Source organism: Pristis pectinata, chromosome 1 (assembly GCF_009764475.1).
Source record: "Pristis pectinata isolate sPriPec2 chromosome 1, sPriPec2.1.pri, whole genome shotgun sequence".
In the NCBI taxonomy this organism is placed as follows: Eukaryota; Metazoa; Chordata; class Chondrichthyes; order Rhinopristiformes; family Pristidae; genus Pristis; species Pristis pectinata.
Genome location: NC_067405.1, coordinates 125,192,379 through 125,214,410, shown reverse-complemented (window position 1 = coordinate 125,214,410; position 22,032 = coordinate 125,192,379). Strand labels below are relative to the sequence as shown.

General features: G+C 40.4%; 1 protein-coding gene across 4 annotated transcripts in view; it reads left to right on the top strand.

The window, feature by feature from the left end:
• Window positions 1-22,032, top strand: part of rtn1a (reticulon 1a) — a 141,640-nt gene that overhangs the window by 85,926 nt on the left and 33,682 nt on the right. Inside the window, exon 1 of one of the 4 annotated variants that reach the window (XM_052023292.1) lies at window positions 12,658-12,884. The exons of the other annotated variants lie outside the window; for them this stretch is intronic. Coding sequence (XP_051879252.1) covers window positions 12,824-12,884 — 61 coding nt within the window. The 5' untranslated portion in view covers window positions 12,658-12,823. Of the gene's footprint in view, window positions 1-12,657; window positions 12,885-22,032 lie in introns of those variants that run through there. 4 annotated transcript variants of the gene reach the window in all.

The following is a 22,032-nucleotide window of genomic DNA, read 5'->3' as shown; positions in this document are numbered from 1 at the left end:
CATAGCTTCTCGTGGTCATTTGCCATAACTTCATGGTCATAAGCTGTTATGAATCGTCTGACAAATTCAATTTAACATTATTTTCTTTGTACAGATTTACATTACTAAATTATCATTTTTCCCAACTAATGGTATTCTTAAATCTACAAACAAAATCTAATTTAAACTAGTATGAATGAAGTTTGTAGCAAACTGAATAGCTATTTGTGTGTTCAAATGGAAATAGCAATCCAAGTAGATTCCTATGTGTATTTATTAATATAGTTAACAATTCTGATAATAATTGTAATCAAGTAAGCTAGTTGTAATCTGTTTTATAAGAAAATTTCTTATCACCTTATTTTATCACTGGACACTTTATTTCTTGTTTGAATTGCTTCTGTTAACTTTGTCTTCCCAAATACACCTGAAAGTGGCAATACAGGTAGACACAGTGGCAAAGAAGGCGTTTGGCATGCTTGCCTCCATTGGTCAGAGCTTTGAGCACAAGCTGAGTGTCATGTTACGACAGTACAGGATGTTGATGAGACTACACTTGGAGTATTGTGTGTTGTTCTAGTTGCCAAGCTATAGGGAAAATATCATTCAGCTGGAAAGGGTTCAGAAAAGATTCACAAAGATGTTACTGGGACTGGAGGGCTTGAGTTATAAGGAGAAACTGGACAGGCTGGGGCTTTTTTCCCTGGAGCACGGGAGGCTGAAAGGTTACCTTATAGGTATATAAAATCATGGGGAGCATAAGTAGGATGAATGGTCACAGTTTGTTTTCCAATGGCAGGGGAGTCTAAAACTAGAGGGCATATATTTAAGGTGAGAGGGGAAAATTTTAAAGGGGACGTGAGCCGCAAGTTCTTCACACAGAAGATAGTGGGTATGTAGAATGAGCTGCCAGAGGACATCGTGGAGGTGGGAACAATTGCAACATTTAAAAGGAATTTAGGCAGGTACATGGATAGGAAGGGGAAAGGTTTAGAGGAATATGAGTCAAACACAGGCAAATGGGACTACTTCAGGTGATTTGGTTGGCACAGATGAGTTGGGCCTGTTACTGTGCTATCTGCCTTTGTTCATGCACTTACCATAAATATCTTAGTTTGTTGTATTTTAGGAGATGATATTTATTGAGGAAACTTTTCTCCTTGAGTTTGTGGAATGTTTACACTTAATGCAACAAAACTTGTTAAGCCCAATTAATTTGACCCATCATTTATTAAAAATATATCTGTCACTTTTTAATGGAGATATGTGTAAGACTGGTAGCCTGTATAAATAATGACATTGCAGTGGATGTCAAGTGAGCTTTTTAAGCCAAAGAATGAGATTACAAACAGGAATGCTGGAAATATTCAGCAGGTGACACAGCATTCTGTGGAAAGAGGAACAGCATTGATTTTTCAGGTCTCAATGATCTATCATCAGCATTGACCTGAAGTGTTAACTCTATTTCTCTTTATGTATAAAACTGCCTGACCCATTGAGTATCTCCAGTAACTTGTTTTTTTTCAGACTTCTGGGATCTTTGTTTTTTTTAAATTTTAACTGAAAGTTGCAATTCAATTTATCCATGCAGTTGCATTTTATTTTTCTTGTTGCCACGAATAGGTAAATTAAAATAGTGTTAATAGTGTTTCAAATTAACTGTGATATAGCATTGGCTAGTAGTTGCAAATACAGTTTGTTAGATATTCTGCATTAGCACTGATTTATCTTTACCCTCTGTGTTATCTGTTAAGGGTAGACTAGAGTCATAGAGAAATATACCTTGTAACGGGCCCTTCAGCCCAACTCATCCATGCCGACCAAGACACCCATCTAAGCTAGTTACATTTGCCCACATTTGGCCCATATCCATGTAAATGTTTCCTATCCATCTACCTGTCCAAGTGTCTTTTAAATATTTTTATTGTACATGCCACAACCATCTCTTCTGGCAGCTCCTTCCATATACGCACCACCCTCTGCGTGAAGAAGTTGCTCCTCAGGTCACTTTTAAATCTTTACCTTCTCACCTTAAACCTATGGAATAAAATGTTTACTTTGTGGTTTTATGGTTGGTAGGTATATTTTCCACATTGACCACATGACCATGACCACATTTCAAACGTAATGTTAAAAGACACAGATGAAGTGTGCTATTCAAATACAGTTTTTCTAACCTCAGCTCATTTGTCATATGTAGATATGGGTGATTCTGGAAGCCTAAATCTAGATTAATGAGCAAAAAGTAAGTGAAATTTAAACAAATATACATAATCAAGCGGTATTTTAAAGCAGGATGACAAATTCTCAAAGGCCTGCAAAGGCTCAAAAGATACGTGAAACAAATAGTAATGTTTGGAAGAGATAATAAGAATTAAGAAGCAATTGGCAAGAATGAAAGAGTAGGGGTGATTTGAAGACTGATGAAATGGAAAGAGTACTTCCTTTGGTAGTTGAGCAGAGGATGTTTATTACAATTCCTTAATGCTGATCCAATAAACCTGTGTAATGTCGTGCCCAAGAGCATTCGACGGTGCGTTGCCACAGGCTGTGCTAGCCAGATTGTGCATCCTTGCTACATAGTCTGCTGAACTAGTTGTTTTGTTGATAATAGGAGTAGCTATAGCCAGAGATACTTAGTGGTCTGAGGAAATAGATAAGTCTCTCTGCAACTGCTTTGAGTCGGTAGACTGGTCCATGTTCAAAGACTCAGCAGCCAGCCTAAATGAGTATGTCAGCATCATGGACTTTATCAGCAAGTGCGTTGAGGACTGTGTACCAAAGAGGACAATCCAGGTGTTCCTAAACCGGAAACCACGGATGAACTGGGAGATCCACTCCCTACTGAAGTCAAGGACTGCAGCATTCAAATAAGGTGATCCTGACCTATACAAGAAATCGGCCTCCATAATGACCTCCATAAAGCTATCAGGGATGCCAAGAGACAATACCAGTCCAAAATAGAATCCCAGACCAGCTGTCAGTTGTGGCAGAGCTTACATGCTATAGCATGTAATGAAATCAGGCAGCATCACCGGCAACAGCGCATCCCTTCCCGATGAGCTTAACGCATTCTATGCATGTTTTGAACAGAAGGGGATTGGAGTGTCACCACCCACCCCGACAGCCTCCAGTGCACCTGAACCCACTGTCACCGTTGCAGACGTAAGATCAGTCTTACGGAGAGTGAACCCGGGGAAAGCATCTAGCCCAGATGGTGTCCCTTGCCGTGTCCTTAGATCCTGTGCAGATCAGCCAGCGGGGTTATTTTTAACCTCTCCCTGCTTCAATCTGAGGTTCCCACCTGCTTTAAGAAGACCACTATCATCCCGGTACCTAAGAAAAATAAGGTAACTTGCATCAATGGCTACCGCCCCGGTGGCTCTAACAGTCTTGAAGTGCTTTGAGAGTCTGATTATGGCACGCATCAACTCCAGCCTCCCAGACAACCTTGACCCATTGCAATTCGCCTACCGTTGAAACAGGTCTACAGCGGCCACTGTCTCCCTGGCCCTACACTCAGCTCTGAATCATCTGGACAGTAAAAACACCTATGTTAAACTATTGTTTATTACTACAGCTCCACCTTCAATACTAAAATTCCAGGCAAACTCATCTCCAAACTCTTAGACCTGGGACTCAACACCTCCCTTTGCAACTGGATCCTTGACTTCCTGACCAACAGGCTGTAATCAGTAAGCATCGGCAGCAACACCTCCGCCATGATTATTCTCAACACAAGGCTGCATCCTCAGCCCCCTACTCTACTCTCTACACACTCAGGACTATGTGGCCAGATTCTGCTCTAACTCCTATCTACAAGTTTGTGGATGATATCACCATAGTGGACCATATCTCAAATAACGATGAGTCGGAGTACAGGAAGGAGATAGAGAGCCTAGTGACATGGTGTCATGACAACAACCTTTCCCACAATGTCAGCAAAACAAAAGAGCTGCTCATTGACTTCAAGGGGACGGTACACATGCTCCTGTTTACATCAACGGTGCTGAGATCAAGAGGGTTGAGAGTTTCAAGTTCCCAGGAGTGAACATTGACAATAGCCTGTCCTTGTCCAACCACATAGATGCCACAGCCAAGAAAGCTCACCAGTGCCTCTACTTCCTCAGGAGTCTAAAGGAATTTGGCATGTCCCCTTCGACCCTCACCAATTTTTATTGATGTACCATAGAATGCATCACAGCTTGGTATGGCAACTGTTCTGCCCATGACTGCAAGAAACTGCAGAGAGTTGTGGACACAGCTCAGCGCATCATGGAAACCAGCCTCCGCTCCATGGATTCTGTCTACACTTCTCGCTGCCTCGGTAAAGCAGCCAGCATAATTGAAGACCCAACCTGCTCCGGACATTCTCTCTCCTCCCCCCTCCCATTGGGCAGAAGATACAAAATCCTGAAAGCATGTACTACGAGGTTCAAGGACAGCTTCTATCCTGCTGTTATAACACTAGTGTGATGGACTCTTGACCTCACAATCTACCTTGTTATGACCTTGCACCTTATTGTCTACCTGCACTACACTTGCTCTGTAACTATAACACTTTATTCTGCATTCTGTTATTGTTTTGCCTTGTACCACCTCAATGCACTGTGTAATGAATTGATCTGTATGAACAGTATGCAAGACAAGTTTTTCACTGTACATTGGTACATGTGACAATAATAAACCAATTTACCAATTTAAATGTATCTCTGCATCGCTGTTGGAAAATTACTTACTGTGATGGGGTTGTACCTCTTTGGTCTCTCTCAGTGGTAACTTTGTCCCCTTTGCCCCTATTTCCTTCGGGAATAGGCGCTTCTACCTTCTACATTCTGCCAAAGTGAATTAGTGGCACAGAGGACTTTCTGTGCACCTGGAAGCTCTTCCCCTATTGGTCCTTTTGGACTTCTTCAGATATGAAGGCTTCCATTCGAGATGCCATGTGTATTACAGTATAGAGAAAGAGAAACTTTAACAATTTTGGCATCAAGAACTTAAGAGAAAGTAAAAATGAAGAAACCATTACTAAAAGTAGCTGATGCAATCTTTTCATTCTTCCCATGGCCTTCCACATATTGACTATTGCTGAGTAATGCTGTAGACACTTTTCATGTGACATTAAAATTGGATGCCATGCATAGCTATTCATTGGGAAATAGGATGCATAATGCTGTGGAATGATCTGCAGATTTGCAGATTATGAAAAGGTCTGCATGAGTATTATAACTTGATAGCTTTAGGAGGATCATAATCTGTTGGTAGATTTGCTCATGACTGGCAAATAATGTGTAATTTGGATGAGTGCAGCATTATACATTTGAACAAAGTAAATGCTCTTCATTTTATTCACTCATAATTTCAAGTAGGCGAGAGAAGGACAGATCTGGGCACTTTTTGTTTAGATTTGCAAAGGTGCATAAATAATGACATGAAGCAATAACTGCTGTAAATTGGGTGTTGTGGTGTGTTCATAAATTGATCATAAGAAAAGTTTTCTTATTTTGTCCATGTCACTCGACCAATGAATCATCTGTCAATATTCTGATCCTTACAAAAGAGGGCACCTGATTTCAATAGAGTCAAAAAGTTGTACATCACAGTAACAGTCCTTCAGCCAGCCACATCCACGCAGACCGTTGCCCCCGTCTGTACTAACCTCATTTATCCACATTAGGTCCATGGCTTTCCAAGCCTTGGCGATTCAAGTACCTGACACTCTTTCCTTCCTGTTTTCAGGCAATCATGTACTTACCTGGAAAAGCAGCAGTTATGGCTTGCTTGGAGGGATGTGCAGTCTAGTTCCAAGGCATATCTTTCACTCTGACACAGAGTTACTGGTGGTACCTGTAGGATCCCGGAATAGCAGCATCTTTAGCCACTTAATAAGCAGATATATTTTCCTGTTCTAAATGATACACTGAGAGAATGTGGGGAGAATAAAAAATGGGGTTAATGTAGAGTTAGTGTAAATGTGTGGTTAATGGTCAGCACTGATTCGGTGAGCCAAAGTGCCTGCTTCCATATTGTATCACTCTATTGACTTGATCTAGCATATGATTTGATATTTCCAGCATATATAGAGGCCTCTCACTCAAAAAAGAGCAGCTTCTATTCCATTATAGAGTTCAGCTTGTGTCAATTGCTGTTCATCTGCAGTACTGATGTCATTCCTACTGTACATTGGCAGAGGTATCAGGATATTAATAGCATAAGTAAAATCTAACCAAATAGTCAAATTCTGAGATCTGTTGGAGATCACAACAGTAGGTAGGATGCACATACTGAAACTCAGAAATAGGGATAAATGGGGCAAAACCAGTGTGGGGTTCACTCTCCTGATAGTAGAATGAGTGACTATGGAATGAGCTGCAAGAGGTAGAAGTGGTACTACTACGACAGATACATGGATAGGAAAGGTTTAGAAAGAAATGGGCCAAATTCAGACAAATTGGACTAGCTCAGTCAGGCAACTTGTTGGCATGGATGAGTTGGGCCAAAGGTCCTGTTTCCATGCTGTATAGCTCTATGACTCTAATGAGCCTTCAACAGACACTTCTCTGAAATCAAATGCATTGTTAAGCACCATTATCAGTAGAGGGCACCCATGGTAGAGCATCTTAAAAGAGAATGGAGAAATAAAGTGCTTCATTAAGATGTTAAGTTCAGTTGACATTGGGCAAAATGATGAGTCATACTGAAGAGATGAGCATATTCTCTAGTCTGACTAACATTTAATTTTCTAAGCCTGTGATGTACATGAAAGAATGATAGCCCAAAAGCCACCAACAAATGCCTCTCACGAGTAGATTTTGTTAGTCCTGCCAGGGATATGGTTGGTGAAGGTGATTGACAATATTATCCCATTAACCTCCTGACTGAGAATGACTGTTAGACCTTGATAGGTACCGACTTTGAGATGTCCCCTTTGGGATTTGGTGACATAAAATGGCTTGCATAGCAGCTTATTTAGGGCAGGTGGCCTGCTTGGTACAGTATGATGACCAAGGTTACCTCACTTCATCTGTGTTTCTCTTAAATAATTCGTATGGTAGTTTTGCTAGTTCAAGAAAGAGGTGGGTAAATATTCCTTGATAGTCAATCAAGTGCAAAATGGACTTTAATCTAGTCTTTGGATAGGGAAGAGGTAAATGCTATATGGCCTGTTTGTATCAGCCCATACTTGAACTTCTTGGTTCAATCTCAGAATGGATTCCTGTGCCACTTTAAGTGTCCTTGGATCAACTTTAAGGCCTGCAGCACAAAGGAGACTAAAAAGTCCCTCAGCAGTAGTAAGTACTTCATCACTGGTGACCTAGTCAAAGACCATAAGATCATTGTGAAGCCTTTGTGTCAAGCATTTCCATGTATACCCTTAATCACCACAGGTGAAGGCAAAGTTATTGCTTTTCCTGGCAAACAAGGGACGCACCAAAACCATTGGCAGTATCTCAGATGTAAAGTATCTGAGGGTATTTGTGATAGGAAAATAGGTCCTTTCTGAGCCACAGAAGCACAGGCTCGGAAAAGGGCACTAAGTTTGTGATAGCTGGCCACGAAATGTAAACTACTATCTTGCTTTTGTACTGGCCAAACTGATGGTAAATGTCCTTTTCAGGATGATCCCTTGCTTTAAGAGTCAGTGGTCATTTGTTGTAGGTAAAGCTCCAGGCACGCTAGAGTATTATCTGACAGAGACTTGAGCTACACATTTAACTTTTACCTCATCCTTCATTTGACAGCTGTCGTATTTATATCAGGCAAGTATGTTTTGATATTTCTGAATGGAGGCTTGTGTTCACTTATCAGGCAGGAGAGTCAAGTCAAATGTGCTTGGTTTCTTAACTGCATATACAGCATGTGTGTCTGATACCACTGCACAAAGTCCTTTACTTTGATTCCACCAAATCAGATTATTCAGGATCAAATCAGGAGCATGATTGTAGCCAGGGAAAGGGAGCTAAGGAACCAGAAGGGTAATCTATGTGTGGAGCCAGACCTTAAATGAATAATTCTCATTTGTATTCACCAAGGAAAAGGACATGAAAGATAGTGAGTTCAGGGAGGGGTAAGTGGATAATCTGGAGCATGTCAGTATGAAGAAGGAGGATGTGTTAGATGTTGTGGGACGCATAAGGGTTCATTAATCCCCAAGGCTAGATGAGATTTATCCCAGTAAGGGAGAAGGTAGCTGAGCCCCTGACTGAGATTTTTGCAACTTTGTTTAAAAAAGGTGGCTGTTAGAAGATTGGAGGATAGCGCATGTTGTTCCTTTATTTAAGAAGGACAGCGGGTGATAAGCCAGGTAACTAAGGCTGGTGAGTCTTGTGTCAGTGGTAGGAACATTATTGGAGAAAATCTTGAGAAATAGAATTTATATACATTTGGAAAGGCAAGGGCTGATCAGGGATGGTCAGCAGGGGAAATCCTACCTCACTAACTTGATTGAGTTGTTGAGGAGGTAACTAAGAAGATTGATGAAGGCAGGGCAGTAGACATTGTCTATATGGACTTTAGTGAGGCATGTGACAAGGTTCTGCTGGGTATTCTGGCCCAGAAGGATCAGGCACATGGGACGCAAAGTGAGCTGGCTAACTGGGATCCAAAAATGGCTTGGTGATAGGAGCCAGAGGGTACTGGTGGAAGGATGCATTTTGATTGGAAATCTGTAACCAGTGGTGTACCACAGGGATTGGTGCTGGTACCCTTGTTGTTTGTGATATGCATGAATGACGTGGATGTGAATGTAAGTAGTATAACTAGTTAGTTTGCAGATGCCACAAAAGTTGATAGTGTTGTGAATAGCGAGGAAGGTTGTCTAAAGCTATAGCAGAATATAGATCAGATGGAATATTGGGCAGAAAATCGGCAGATGGAATTTAATTCTGACAGGTGCGAGGTGATGCCTTTTGGGAAGTCAGGTGGGAGTAGAACATATATTGTAAATGGTAGGGCACTAAGGAATGTCCATAGTTCCCTGAAAGTGGCAACGTGGGTTGCTAAGGTAAGGAAGAAGGGATGTGGTATGCTTGCCTTCATAGGTTGGGATAGAATACAAAAGTTGGGATGTTACATTGCTACTTTCCAAAACCATTAAACCACACTTGAAGTATCGTGCAGTTCTCATCACCACACCATAGGAAGGATGTGGTTGTGCTGGAGAGAATGCAGAGGAGATTCGATGGGATGCTGCCTGGATTGGAGGACTTTAGTTATGGGGAGAGATTGGATAAGCTAGGTTGTTTTTCCTGGATCGAACGAGGCTGGGAGGTGACCTGATAGAGATTTATAAAATTATAAGAGGCCTAGGTTGGGTAGATAGAATCTTTTTCCCATGGTGGGTGTATCAAAAACAAGTGGGCATAGGTTTAAGGTGAGTGGAAGGAGTTTTAAAGGGAATTTGAGAGGTACATTTTTACTTAGTGGTTGATTTCCAGAATATGCTGCCAGAGCAAATGATGGAATCAGATACAATCACTATATTTAAAAGGCATTTAGACAGGCAATTAATAGGTAAGTCCTGGAAGGATATGGAAACCATGCAGGCAAATGGGATTAGTGTGGATGGGCAAATGGGCAAAAAGGTTGGCAGGGACATGGTACACTGAAGGACTCATCTCTACGCTGTATAACTCTATAACTCTATCACTGCTTGATACTGTCTAAATATGTCTAAGACCAATACCAACCAACAAGTGTGTATGTACATACACACAAATTCAAATTTGAGTCAAAACATTATTTAGGCAAATGGGATAACTTCTCAGTTTAGCAATTTGCTGAGAATTATCAAAACTGTTCAAATGTAATAATCCTCAATGGTGACAATAGTTCAGAAATACTTCATAAGTTTAAGGCACTTTATGATGTCTTGATGTCGTGAAAATTACTTTATAAATGGAAGTTTTTTCTAAGTGTCACACTTTTCCCTAATTATTATTTATCAACTTCTTGCCCACTCACTTAACCTATCTCTATCACTTTGCAGATTCTTCGTGTTCTCCTTTCTACCAGATAACCCATCTATCTTACTATCATCAGCAAATCTGGTGATGGTATACCAGGCCTCTTCACCAAGGTTATTAATAATACAGATTACGAATGTCCGAGCACTGATCCCCATAGCACTCCACTAGTTATTGATTGCCAATTTAAAAAATGACCCATTTGGACAGGTTCATTGATAGGAAAGGTTCAGAAGGGCTAAATGACCATTTCTGGAATATTGTGTGCAGTTCTGGTTGCCATACTTTAGGAAATATGTGATTAAGCTAGAGACAGTGCAGCAAAGAGTCACCAGGCTGTTGCTGACTGGAGGATTTGAGTTGTAAGGAGAGACTGGATGGGCTTGTTTTATCTGGAGCAAGTAGGGATTGTTTTGTCTGGAGCAAAGAAGGCTAAAGGGTGACCTCATGGTGTATAAAATCTGGGCACAGATAAGGTGGATGGTCATTGTCTTTTTCACAGGGGAGTCTAAAACTAGCGGGCATTGGATGAAGGTAAGAGGGGAAAGATTTAAAGGGGATCTGAGGGGCAAGTTTTTCCACACACAAGGTGGTAGGTATATGGAACCTGAGAAAGTGGTAGAGGCAGGTACAATTACAGTATTTAAAAGACATTTGGACGGGTTCATCGATAGGAAACGTTTAGAAGGATTTGGGCCAAATGCAGGCAGATAGGACTGGTTCAGGAAGGCAACTTAGTTGGTATGGATGAGTTGGGCCGGAGGACCTGTTTCTGTGCTCTATAACTCTAGGGCTTCTTGATATATGGTGTCTGTAGAAAATGGCATTGGCAGTTGAGGACCAGAAGCAGCAGAATGGATGGATTTCTGTTCAGAACCCACTTAACGTTAACTAGGACAGATCCTGCACTGAGGAGTTTTAGCTGTGAGGTTTGGCTAGAGAAGGTGTGATTGTGTTCCTTAGAGCAAAGAAGGTTGAGAGGAGATAGCTTAGAAGTGTACAAGGTCATAGGCAGTTCAGATGGAGAATCTGTTTGTATTAGCAGGTGATTCAATAAACAAGAGACAAATTTACAAATTTTGAGCAAAAGTTATAAGGAGGATTTGAGGAAAAGCATTTTCACTCAGAATTGCTATAATTTGAAATTCATAGAAATCAGTCAGTACTTTAAAAGGATAACTGAGTAAACACCTAAGAGAGAACGACCTCCTCCGATCCCGTAAGAACTTCATGATTTGATGAGCAGTAAAATGAAGAAATTGCTTATTTGAAGCCCAAGGCACGTCTGTTCTTCCAGATCACTTGGTGTCTTTCCATTCTGTCTGTATCCCCATCCCTGACTTTTCTTCCCTAACTGCATTACTTTCCATTGCCATATACAACTTGTCTATCCTTAATTTGTCCATATTCTCCTAGAGGTTTTTTTTTAGTGTTCCCAATGGTTTACTAGGCCCTTTTATGTGATCAGCAAATTTTGATATTGTACTCCCAATGCCCGTCCACATCAACAGAATCAAGAAATAAGTTATGCCCACCACTGACCTGTGGGGTATATTGTTTTCAACACATACAGTCAAAAGAATTTGTATTTATATTCACTTCATTTTATATCCAAGGCATATGTTGTACATCTGCAATGTTAGATGTAAAAGGAAACCAGATCTATAACATAACTAATTAGTGTCATTTTCATAATGACATCAAATATTTTATAGTTTACCTTGCTGTCTTGGATAAATGGTGTTTTGTTCTATTAGGATCACAATATAATGGCCCCATTGGGGTAGTTGAAATGGATGATTGATACATCCCACAGAATTATCAATTGCTCTCATCTTTTGTAAATTACTATGTTTGTTGTGCCTACTGATTTGGGTAGTATGTTATCTTTCTTGTCCAGTGAATTTTCCTTGTCTTTTGATGCCAGATATGCTAACATGAGATTTGAAAGTTATTGTATCCCCTTTCTAAAATGGGTTTTGTCCACTATTTTTAAACTGCACGGAATATAGTGCTATCTCTGGATGGTGTATGTGTATGGAATTATAATAGCTTTTATAGAGATGTTTATTATAACGCACTTCCATAAAAAGGGTGTTTTTACATCTGGTTTGAATTTAACACTGCTTTGAGATTTTTCTAGCTAAAAATACAAAGTAGTGATGAAAGTTTTATTTCAAAAGTAATTGTTGTTCAATGTATCGATTAATACAAAAAATAGGTATGCTACATTGTCCAATGAGGAATTTAGATTAAATAGATTAGTGTAATCTGATTATATTATTGTGTTTACAGCAATGCTAGAAGGCTATTGTGATTCATGAATTCTGTCTTGCTGTTATGTGCCTGGGCAACTGATTTAGAGATTGATTTCATGATAAAAGTCAGATTTTATGATGCAATCCATGTGATACAGGTGGTTGATGTCCAAATAAAGATAATTGTTTGGAAAATTGAGCTGTTAAATCTAGTTACCTACTGATGGTCTTTCATGTGCTTTTTTATGTGGAAGCCAGAAATCAAAACTCCTAAATATAGATGCATCAGATCTATGTTATGTTTAATTACCCATGTTCCTATACCCTAAGGTTGATTACTTGAGTAGCTCATCCTGAGTCTTGGTGAACGAGTGAGCTGCTTTTAATTTGAAAAGAGATTTGCATTCTGTTTCAGAGGAAGAGCATTCCCCAGGGCAATTACATCGCAGTGCTGATTTGCTGCAGTGGAGACTGCAGCGTTTACATATTGCCCTCCCCTTTCCCCGTTCTGCTTACTACACCAGTCTCCTGCCAGTACGTACTTCACCCCATAAATGCATTGGAATGCCTAACTGAAATATCTAGTGGCCGAAATATCAGTGAGATTTTTGATGTCCCAAGATGCAGACCAGTGTGGATTCAGCGAAGATGGAATGCTTGTGGAGTTGCTGGAAGAACCAGGGTACTCAATTCTTTTGCATGTTTTGAAAGCACAATCAGGAACGGTTGACTGTACTAAAATGTGCTTTGTTCACCTGTGGCCTTCTCACTTGCTTTTTATTGCAGCAGTGAAGTAATTTGTTGTGTGGTATTGTGCTGTGGTTAGGTGTGGTGCAGATTAAAATTGCTGAAAGAAAGCACAAACAACATTTTTCATTGCTTTGTGTGTATGACTGCATAACCTTTTTATAGTGATTGGTATTCGATCATCTGTGCTTATTAATTGTGTATTGATATTCCAGCTAAATTAGTAACATGGTAATACTGGAATGAATGGACATTATATCTGTTATTGTCATTCTCTTTTTGAGCAGCACTTAACAGTAGAGCTGTAGAGCATCATTTTTCAAAGGGACACACCCATGGTGAAAGCAGTGTTTTTCTCAAAGCTGACTATCTGTTATGTTGGAAAAAGATTACAGTTTCATCTCTAGTTTTATTGTCCAAAATTAATAATTTTATATGTTCTGTTTGTGTTGCCTCATGCAGGCATCTAAAAAGACATGCGGTGAAGATTCTGCCTGAAACAAAGTAAAAATGAACATATTGTAGTTATGAAATATACCGTAGTATGACTCTTAGTAAAATTTATACAGAGACAAGTGGGAGCATTCATTGTATATCTATTTCAAAAGAATCTAGAATCAGCATTGGGTGTGGCCGGCTGCCTCTGATTCAGTGCACAGAGGGCCTTTCAGCCATTTTTTTTTCTCAGCATCACTCTGAATTCTGTCTAGACATTTTTGCAGCTGAGGTGAACAATAATGAAGATGTCTGATTATCCTCCAAAAAGGATTTCTTTGTATTCTCAGTATAAGTGTCATCACACTGTTCTTGAACCATACCCTTTTAAGGGGAATTTCATTGACAAATTGCTTTTTATGATCCAAAGCCTTCGAGCATTTTCCATGGTTAACCACCTGACATGCCACATTTTTCAAAATAGGATAAATCTGCAGAAGACCCCTCCCATCTTGCTACAGTCCAGAAGTTCAAAATATAGTTAAAATTCTTAATGATTAATATGCTGTTGTCCATTTGTTAAGTGTTGCAACATCACAGTATATTATTCACATGAATCAATCTGTTTCAGAACAGAGAGTTTCAACAACCACACTCATAAAATGATGTGTCTGCCTTTTGTCAATATATAAAAAATATTGTCAGCCACTTAATTATGAATACTGTTATTGTTTGCATGGAAACAGTACAGTTTTTCTTTTAAATTATGTGATTTTTGCTTCTTGAAATGGAATAAGCTATCCTTTCCTCAAAAAAATATTATTTATGAGCAACCCTGGAAATGTAGGTTTTGTGTGTAAAATGAAAAATTTAAAAATTCAAATAAATCCTTAAGTTGTAAACACAGATTTTTTCTACTTGTTTGAACATGTTTGCAGATTCAGCGGTGGAAAAATTTGTCAAGTAATTAGTTTAGCAAATAAAGATATTTATTCTGCAAACAATCTGCATTGTCAGGTGTACTGTGGAAATAATCTCTGTTGAATGAAGGTGCAATGCTTAACAGAATGATGACGTCATAAACTTTAACATAAAAAAAAAGGTAAGCCATTCCCACAAATCATTAGGATCCTGATGCCATTCTCGAGAGAAGATGCTACACTTAAATAGAGAAAGTGAGTGTGGCCTGTACTGAAGAATTTTAAGCTTCAAGTCTTTTTTTTGATGAATGATACCTTGGGGTTCTTAGGAATAATTCTATTTCACGATCTTTACATATGCAAGTGACATCATAAGGGGACTGCAAAATAATGGCTTACATTTCGGGTGCAAGTTGAAGCTTTTTAATAATATGAAAATACACAGGAAACTGATGCAAGAGGAGTGCTTTGAGGGTATTATGGTAATAAGGCAGTAGATGTAATTCGACAAGCGCTGGCTCTTCTCATTAAGCAGGCGAAGGCTGCATACATCGTTTCACATCCCAGCAGGAAGTAGAAAGTCTGACTCTTTGTTTAGAATTCTATTCAGCTGTATGAATTCACAATGGCTACATTTGGTTTGTATATGCTTGATTCACTTATCATTTAGAAAAAAAAGGAATGAAATATAAAATTACTTGTGCAGTTTTATATTTGGCAATGCTGAAGTGCAGTGGAGGATGTGCATATATTTAGTTAAGCGCAGCGGCTGTTAATGGTTGCTGTCTTGGGTGCTGGAATCATCTTGGAACTTGTTCAAGAAAGCAGATTCGTAACATGCATAAAGCAGATGCTGCGGTTGTTTCTTGAGGGACAGGAGCACTATTTGTTTTAAAAAGTTGTTTGAAATTAGAACTCATCTACATTGAAAGACAATATTGAATTTATAAGAGATTCATGTCTCGACCTTGAGCAAAGAAACACAATACCCTAGGGTTGTAATTTGATGCAAAGAAGACAGCTGAGCCATGGCTTAACGTATGAGAAGCCTAGTGCATCTTCAAATGTGACTGGTTAGCATTCCTAATTTTAGACATGGATCAGTAGGATGGGCCAGGGTTTCTTGCAAAATTCTGCTTTACCCACTGATTTTTTTAAAGAGTTATGCTGTAGATTTCAGACTGAAGTACAAGAATAGGAAATCTTACTACAATTGTAGGTATTTGCTGAGGCCACACCTGGAGCACTGTGTGCAATTCTGGTTTCCTTATCACAAGAAGAATAAATTTGAGGACATGTGACAAAAGCTTAAAATATTGATGGCTAGGATGGCAGGGTTGACCTCTGTGGACAGATTGAGTAGGATGGGACCAAATTCTCTGAAGCTTAGAGGAACTATCTCATTGAAATTAAAAATCAGAGGAAGACATGATAGGGTTTATTTGGGAGCTCCTTTATTAGGAAAGTCTGAAACAAAAGGGCATGTTGATTGTATAAGGTGCCAGACATTTTCTGAGGTCAGGAGGAATTTCTTCACTCAAAGGGCTGTGAATCTTTTGAATTCTCTGCCTGAGCAGGTCTGTGGATGCCATTCAAGATTGAGATCAATAGATTTTTGAAACCCATGTGACTCGTGATATGAGGATCAAACAGGAAAGCAGAGGGCAAAAGTCAACTAATCTTGCTGAATGGTATAGCAGGCTCAAAGAGTCATGTGGTTCATTGAAACATTCATTGGAAAGGTTGAGCTCGGTGCTTTTGAGAAAAAAATGAGAACTCCAATTCCCAGTATATATTGTGACCTTAAAGTGGAAGAGTCTACCAATACTTTTGGAGAAGAACTAGAATCTGAAGGAGTCTTCTCTGGAGAACCCACCAACAATATTTCCATTGAATGAACTGCAGCAGTTCAAGAAAGCCACTTTCAGACTTTGCTGTTGGGTAATAATCGCCAGTCTTGCTGACAAAAGCAACTTCTTTGGAATTTAATTAAATATATGAGAATGTAGGTGGCATGATTATTGAGTTTGCAGATGACACCAAAATTGATGGTATAGTGGACAGTAAAGAAGGTTGTCTAAGGTTACAGCAGGATATAGATCAACTAGGAAAGTGGACAAGGGAGTGGGAGATGGAATTTAACTCAGACAAATGTGAAATCTTGCATTTTGGGAAGTTAAACCAGGGCAGAACATAGACAGTGAATGGCAGGGCCCTGGGGACTGTTGTTGAACAGAGAGACCTTATGGTACAAATACATAGTTCTCTGAAAACTAGAACATACCCTCATTGAAACTGGAACTGGACCTCATGAGATTAGCTGTACTGGAAGAAATGGGGGAAAATTGGTTTTCCCTCAGTGCAGCAATGGAATGGAACCCCACTGAGGTAAATTCAATACTTCTTAATCTTTCAGCAAACCATGCCCCCTCCCCCACCCCAATCCCTGAATGGTGAAGATTTCTACCCTATCCTACAGTAGGCCAGGTCACAACCCTCCAATTATGGGCACAGCTCTGCTTGCCTGTTTGGTGCGTTAGAATTTCAAAACCCTGAATTGTTCTGTGAAGACTTCAATGAAGGTATGGTGGTTTCATTGTTAATTTTTCAAATTTGTAATTTGTGTATTGTTTCTTTTAGCTTCCAGCCAATTCATGGCCAATTGTCTAGCCAGGACATAGGCACTGATAGTGGTGTCAGTACTTAAGCTAGCATCTTGTGAAAACATAAAATGGCAGATTATAGGTATCAATCAGAATTCAAAAGAGGAGGAGATGATCTAGCAGCTCATTTGGGGTTAAGAGCCTATGTTATCAAAGGTCCTGAATTTGCTCAGAGGTGTACATCCATGTTGTTTATCAAAGTAAAGTCTTAGAGTTGCTCTCTTGTCTCCTGTGTGGTTGGAGTCTGCAACCTGGCATGATTTGCATTTATTAATTAGTTGCTCACTGGAGCCTCTCACTAATAACATCAGCATTTAACTGGGGGATTGGAAAGAAATGGACCGCTCCATCTTAACTGTCTCCTGCTCTTTTCCCATCAATTGGAGAGTGAAAATTCCTCTTAAACATTTTAATTAAACTGATCCAATCAACCTCAAATGGTTGATAGAAAGTTATCTTGTCTGGAATGTAAAAGGGGTAGCTGATCAGATCCTTCCCATTTTCCATTGCACAGGTTAAGTTGAAATTATGTCTCACCAACACTATTTTGTAAGTGATTTCTATAAAAGTGTCATACTGTAGCTCTAAGGTAGAAGTGAAGTTCTTGGTTTGTTTTTCATGTAGCAGTAACAACTCCACTAGCTTAAGCTGTGAAGAACCTGAATTCTTGCAGGTCCAGTGATTCAACCTGTTTTATTGAGTTGGTCAGGAAAGGTGTGTGTGTTGGGGGGGGGGGGGGGGTGTTGGGGGGGGGGGGGGGGTGTTGGAGGAGAGGAGAGGGGGCAGGGGCAATAGGGACATTTCCTCCATGAGCTGTTTATTCAGAAATCCTGTGGTATTGTTTATATATCTTTTCAAATTTCACTATGGTTTGTGCCTGTATAGTTGATGCCAGTTGTATGATTGTACAAACCTTTTAAAGATATTTTTAGCTTCACAACTCAATCCTACCTTGATGAAAATCAAAGACTGTAAATGCTGGCAATCTGAAATAAAAACATAAAATGCAGGAAACCCTCAGCAGGTCCGGTAGCATCTGTGGAAAGAGAAACAGATGGAAGATCTTTTGTCAAAACTGTCTTCAACACATGCTTGCTGAACTGCTGAGTGTTTCTAGCATTTTCTGTTTTTACTTGTCTTGATATTGAGTGAAGTAGTGGAACTAACAGGTACGGTGACCACCCATTCCACAAATGCCCTGTCCTGGTCCCACAGGGCAGTTTAGATCACTTTTGACCCATAACTTGTAGTCAGCAGTGAGTTGGCGATGTTCTCCACCTACATCAAGAGGATGTTCACACTTGCCCTGTTTGGTTCTTCCATCCCAATGTTAGCAGTCCAGAGCCTGCAGTGAAACCCTTTGTGTTAAGTCCATGTGGCTGGGGCCAGAACTGGGCCTGCCCACAAATGTTGAAAAAGCATTGACAACTGGCAAACAACATCAGCCCAGTGATCCTCCCTGCTGAAAAGGAACAGTAAGTGTAGAAGCAGAAGTAGGCTTTACAGTTCCTTAAGCCTGTTCTGTCATTCAACAAGAACATGGCTGTTTCTATGCATCCAGTCCACTTATTCCCAATCCCCATATTTCTTGATTCCCATAAAGTCAGAATATCTATCATTGATGGGGAATGGAATTCCAAATATTTACAAATCTGCCCTTTAAAGATTTCTTTTTTTCACTCATCTATATCCTGAGAAACAGATACCTTGTGTTGAGATTATGGCCTGCTGATCTACTTCTGCCAGCCATTTTTTGGAGGCTGCCTAGCAGATGTCACAATGGACTGCATGTCAGAGCCCCTTCTCACATTCTCTAACGCAGGGAGTTGTATATGTGTAGCCTCCATGACTCACTTTCAGTGTGTGCTGCACTTTGGGTCACTTCCAGACAGAGACAGGAAAATGACATGGGAGTGTACTGAAGAGGTGGGAGCACGTTTGCAGTGTGACTGTAGTGCAAGGTTGCAGCATAATGCGTTTCTGCTCTTTTTCCTGTGTTTTTCCCCATGGAAAGTGAGTATACTCGACACAAAGCAGTTACATCAGCGCAATTGTTTGTCACTTGGCACGATGTTTCCCTGCCTAGTCAGTCTAGAACCAGGGTATCAAGGAAAGAAGCCAGCTATTCCAGACTGAAGTGAGAAATGTCTGCACCCGGAATCTTTTGAATTCTTTGCCCAAGAGGTAGTGGAAGTTCGTTCACTGAGTATATTTAAGTTAGAGATCAATAGATCTTCACCTATTGAAGAATTGGGGGACATGGGATTTGTCAGGAAAGTGGCTCTGAGCTGAAAAATCAGCCATGATCTTACTGATTGCAATCACTGAACTCCAGCTTGCGTTTTCTCTCATTTAATATTTAAGGAGAGAAAACTGTTCACCAGTAGTGGACTTTGACGACTGGCCAGGCCAAGCTACTGTTTCTGACATTCAGAAATAATATTTTAAAAAAATCTAATTGCTTAAAAAAGAAAAATAGCATGAATCCTGCTCTATCATTTGGGAACACTGGTCATCCCAGTGACAGGTTCCACTTATTTATACGGTTCCAGCCTGCCTGCAGTTCAGGAATGTCCCTTTGACTATGCAGGCAACCAGAATTGTAGCTGGAAAGTGAACCACTGCTGCAGCCATGAGCGCAACCAGACTGCTGCTGAAAGCCCAAGGAGCCTGAAAATAGATCAGGGTCACCAGCTTCAGGGCCTTGCTTCTGCTGTTAATCAACATCAGCCAGAAGACCAGCAACCCAGTCATTCTCCCTACTGAAAAGCAAACAGCTACCAATTCTAAATCATAAAAATTGAAGCAGGAGTCCCTCGAGCCATTCAATTAAATCACAGCTCTTCTTGCATGCCCAGTGAGAGCAGATCCCCATATCCATTGATTCTCTTGGTATCCAAAAATCTCTCAATCTCCATGTTGAACACTGACAACCCAATTATAAATACTTATATTCGTGTACATTGTTGACTGTCCCCTATCCCTAGATTGCGAGTATGGGTGTAATATAAAAAAAGGCTGGAATCCCAGTGCATCCATAGACTGGAATACATGACTTAGCCCTATTCCTAACTTGGATGGCTGCATTCTGCTGCTCTGTACTCATTGATGGGTGCCCTGGATGTAGATTTGATTCTAATATGGTATCCAAGGTGCATGCACACTTTTGACATTGTTCCTACTGGCTAAGATATTGGGAAGAGCATTAGTACATGCACTGCTATCTGGAAGAATCAGTAGATCATGCCAGCCCCGCCAAATTGGTGCTCAGTGCTCCAGACAATGCCATGTATTGCTCTTACATAGCTGGCCATGCATTCAGAGCAGGAAAGGTCGCCACTCACTCCTTCCCTGCCCCACCAGTTAATCCAGCACTATTTAAAGGCACGTTAATTGCTGATTGATTTCTGCTGAATTTTGCTTTGAGCAGGTGTTTGCAGCAGTTCAAATTGTTGTCTCCAAATGATGCACCCAGAGCTGAAAAAATAGTCTTGCTGTGAGACTTCTGCGAATAACCAGACAGGTTTTAGTGTTCATTCCTCTCTGAGAGCAGCATCACAGGGAGAATCAGCGCATGGCACAAAGCATGGGACAAACTGCTGGAAGAGAAAGGGATGGGAGAAGAAGCCTCAGCAAAGAATAATGTGTGAGATATCTGTAATTCATTAAAGACATCCTCATTGAAATATGCCACATTCTTCAGCCACAGAGCCATGCGAGGATGGTTTTGTCACTGAATGCAAAGGTGGAACCACAGGTTGAGCTGCTTCTAGTCTGAAGTGGATTCAGCTACACTATATCCCAGTTTATGGTACATTTTGAGATAAAGGGGATCACAAATACTCTCTATTGCAAGAGAGCCAAGTGCATTTCATTCCCTGTTACCTCAACATAGCAGCTGGAGTGAGCATCTGCTATTGTATGCTTTACAGACTTCCCTGTGGTTGTGAGCTTTTCAGTCCACCATTGCAGGGGCTACATTTCTGTTCAAAGATGTGCCACAGCCAGAAGTGATACCACTCCTCAGTATCCAGCCGGTGTGGCCTTACACAGTGCACGTCAGTGCCCAGCATGCTGGCAGTAGTCATGATGCCCTTGTCCTGCAGCAATCCACTATGCTATCTAAGTGAGAATGATCATAACAAAACAGAGTGACTGCTGAGTGACTAGAGCTTTCTGCTGATGACATAGCTCAGCTCTGATACAGAGCACATGGCAAATACTGTGCAACTACAGGAGATGCAACAACTGTCCTTGTACTTCTTCCCACCCCACCATCCGGGAACCCAGGTGAAGCAGCACTTGCACTTCTAATTTATTGTATTGCAGTTGATAGAAGATACCACATGACATAATGTGGTCTTCTCTATCAAATGTAGAACAATAAATTAGACTCTACAACCTATCTGCCTGTGGCCTCCTGCACTGTTCAGACAAGGTGTGAGTAAGCTCATAGAGCAGCATGTCCTCTTCCTTATGGGCACATTGCAACCTTCTGGACTCATCATTGGATTCAACAATTTCAGATAACTTGCATTCCCTATTTGTAACAGTTCTGCTATTCATTCTGAAGGTCTCTTTCTATGCTGTATGACTCTGACTATAGAAATGTGAACTGATTACCTTTGTACTTAACATTGGTGACTCTCTTCTGTGTGTTTTTATCTTCTAATGTTGTGGCTCACTATGCTTTGGGGAAGTCTACAAACCTTGCAATGCCACATGTTTGCTGCAGCTGCTGTGTTCTGGCAAGAGGAAATGAAATGCTTTTAGAATTCTTGCCATAGGGAACATCTCTGACCCTTATCTGATGTTGTATGACAAACTGGAATATGTTGTGATGTCGCCACATTAGTGGAAGAGACTTCACTTCAGGAAGCCCTGGTGTGATACCTGCAGGCCCCCCGAACGATGGGAGCAAATCCATGATAGCAGCAGTCACAACTTGAAAGTAGCAAACTGAGTTAGCATGACAGAAGCCTCATTTTAATTGCAGCATCCATTCATTATGTGGAATATACTTGTACTTCAGTGGGAGTTGACTGACATTGCTCATCAGTTGCTG